The sequence below is a fragment of the Triticum urartu genome, chromosome 2 (assembly GCF_003073215.2).
Source record: "Triticum urartu cultivar G1812 chromosome 2, Tu2.1, whole genome shotgun sequence".
Classification (NCBI taxonomy): domain Eukaryota; kingdom Viridiplantae; phylum Streptophyta; class Magnoliopsida; order Poales; family Poaceae; genus Triticum; species Triticum urartu.
This window is the reverse complement of record NC_053023.1, coordinates 690,849,992-690,852,929: the sequence shown is the minus strand read 5'-3', so window position 1 is coordinate 690,852,929 and position 2,938 is coordinate 690,849,992. Positions and strand designations below refer to the sequence as shown.

Below are 2,938 nucleotides of genomic sequence, written 5' to 3'. Positions count from 1 at the left end.
TCATTCCGTTAGTTTGCTTGGAGTTTTTTTTGGGGGTCGTGAAGCTTCTTCGTCTTCTTGTATCTTGTCTTGGGTGCATGTGTGGTCTGTTGAGCTGTTGGGTGTTTTGTATGGTTGGTTCGATGATGATTGCTTTTTATATAAAGCGGGGAAACCCTTTTTCGAAATAGATGCAACCGAAGATAAAACAAGGGAGTTTTTTTTGGGGTGATAAAACAAGGGAATTGTCCGCATAATCACCACGTGTGCGCATGCTTCTGCTACTCTGCAACTGTACATGCGTACGGGCCTCTAAAACTGCGGTTTCTCTGGGGAAAAAGATGCCGTCTTCTCGCCCTCTCTTCCAACCGCCAGCACGTCGGGCAAAACGCGGGCGTACGTGCGGCCGCGAACCGCCGCGTTCGCTCCAACCGTCACGTCCCAATTCCTAGAACCGCCGCGCGCCGCCCCTTCGCGCCGCATATACACCCCTCCGCGCACTGCGACGCACACTGCACTTACCCACGACACTACCGTCCCGTCGGCAACTTCCGTCGACGGACGCACGCACGCACGCACGTCTTTCTCCACCACTCCGGCGACCCGAGTTGCCATGGAAGGCGAGGGCTCCTGGCGCTTCCTCTACGACTCCGACAGCGATGACGAGCTCCTCCGCTTCGCCCGAGGGGACACGGCCGTGCCCGCTGAGCGCCAGCAGCAGCAACAGGTTCAGTCGGCTCACGACGGCGCCCAGCCGGCCTATCCGGTTGCCATAGCGGCCGCGGACGCACAGCACGTCGTCTCTGATCAGCGGATGATGGCCCACTTGTCATCGGCGTCGGCAATGCAACTCGATCGCCATCAGGCGCCTCCCCTGGTCCACGTGCAGCAGCCTCAACCGGCGCCGCCGATGCCGATGGGACATCAACAGGAGCCTTCCATGGTACGCTTGCAGTACCCTCAACCGGCGCCGGCGATGGCATTCGAACCCCAGCAAGCGCCTTCCATGGTATACTCTCGGTACCCTCAACCAGCGCCGGCGATGCCACTCCAGCATCAACCTGGCGAATCGCCGGCAGCGGTGCCACTCCATGTTGGCCAGCACCAGCACATGATGGGCGAGTCGTCGTCGGCGATGCCACTCCATCACCAGCAGATGCTAGTCGACTCGCCGGCCACGATGCAAATCCAACACCAGCAGATGCAAGGCCTAAGCGAGCCGACGCCGGAGGTGATGTCCACACTCGAATACCAGCAGATAATGGCCGATTTGGGTCTCACTGACCTCTACGTGGAAGACGAAGAAGTGCACCTCCCTGGCCATGGTGGCGCCGCCAGCATCCCGCACCCGGAGCCTCTGGTGTTGGAGTCTGGCCTCCACAACGACCAAATACCGAAGCCATCACAGGAAGGTGGAGAGGGCCTGTTCTTCGCCCCTGCGCCGCAGCCAGGCGACGATTCGGGTCCCAGTGGCGCCGCCAGCATCCCGGCCCCAGAGACGCCGGTGACGCCTCCGGCGGTGGCACCAGCGCAGCCAGAGCAAGAATCGTGCGAACACTGCTATGTCGTCAGAGAGGTCAGGAACCACAGCGGTAAGCAACTAGCATGCATCGAAACCCCATTTAAAACTACTCCTATATGCAATCGATCGCCATGCATGCATGATCATCCTGAGGAGTTTGTTCCTGTGATTTTTGTGCAGCGTTAGGGCCGGTGACCTTGTCGGTGCACCGCGCGACGGACAGAACATACACGCACATTATCCTCGAACTCAAAGGCACGGCCACCCAAGGCCCAAATTCTGGCACCCAACGAATTTACAGGTGGTAAGTGACTGGAGCACTTTTTTATGCGTGCGATACATAATGTTGCGTGTGTCCCATATAGTAATTCCTATGTATTGAAATGTTTAAATATCTACTGCCCGCTAACTTTCACTACATTTTCGTTCTGTTTCTTCTCTTTGATTCAGCCTGCGTGACCTGACGCCCGAGTCGGCGCCTGAGTATGTCGAGTCCTGCATCCTCAAGATGAGGAACAAAGCCGGTCCGCTGGAGGACGTCATCGGCGGCGGCGGCGGCGCCGCCAGCTCTACCATGATCCGCGCTCCTCCGGGGGACGCCGGCTCGCCCTGGGCGCCAGAGAGGGGCACGCGGCGGCGTACATTCTCTACCACCTCCGTGAATCTTCAGTAATTTCATTCATCTTTGTACGTACAATTGTGTTGGTGACACTACTCTACGTTTCCTGCAGCTGCGCCTCCCCGGCCGCCGCCGCCGCCGACCGAGCAAGAGGAAAAGGAGACGCGGCGGTACCTTCGCGACGCCGCGGACATGGCCGTGAGGGAGCTGGGATCGCTGGCCTCCGAGGTCAGGAGCGTCCGCAACCAAAGAGCTCCAGACAGTAATAGTCGCAAAGTTCTATTTAGCAGGGTAATTAAGTTAATTTGTCATTTGGGACTGCATTTTCATGTGTCACTTGGGACTACATTTTCATGTGTCATTTGGGATTTTGGTGCAGCTAAGAGAACTCAACCATAAGATCAAGAGATTCGAGAAGGACTCAGCCAAGCGTGTGGGGAGTGAACTGTCCAAGATCAGGAGGGAGGTGGATGGCTTTGTGATGGAGAAAAGACAACTGTACGATACTCTTAAGGAGCTGATGCAGAGGGTAACCAAGAACTGCCACCGCGTCCCTCCCCGCGGAAATGACGATCAGGCCGGTGGCAGCGGCGCCGCTGGTGCTGCCGTGTCGTAAGATCATAGTATATGTGATAATCATAGGAATACTTTTTTACTTCTATGTATTCATGGTGTGTTCTATTTATATTTATGTAATGAACATGTATGTCGTTGTTGTGGACGTAATGATAAACATATTTATGTACTAAACATATGTGTATTCACGGTGTGTTCTATTTATTTATGTAATAGTCGTAGTAACACTTTTTACTTGTATG

General features: G+C 55.5%; 1 protein-coding gene across 1 annotated transcript; it reads left to right on the top strand.

Annotated features, from left to right (window-relative positions):
- Positions 1-592: 592 nt before the first annotated feature.
- LOC125537930 lies at positions 593-2,736 on the top strand. The gene is made up of 6 exons (XM_048701250.1): positions 593-745; positions 791-1,571; positions 1,682-1,805; positions 1,952-2,139; positions 2,233-2,411; positions 2,500-2,736. Exons 1-6 carry the CDS (start codon positions 593-595, stop codon positions 2,734-2,736), a joined length of 1,662 nt encoding a protein of 553 aa, XP_048557207.1.
- Positions 2,737-2,938: the final 202 nt, after the last annotated feature.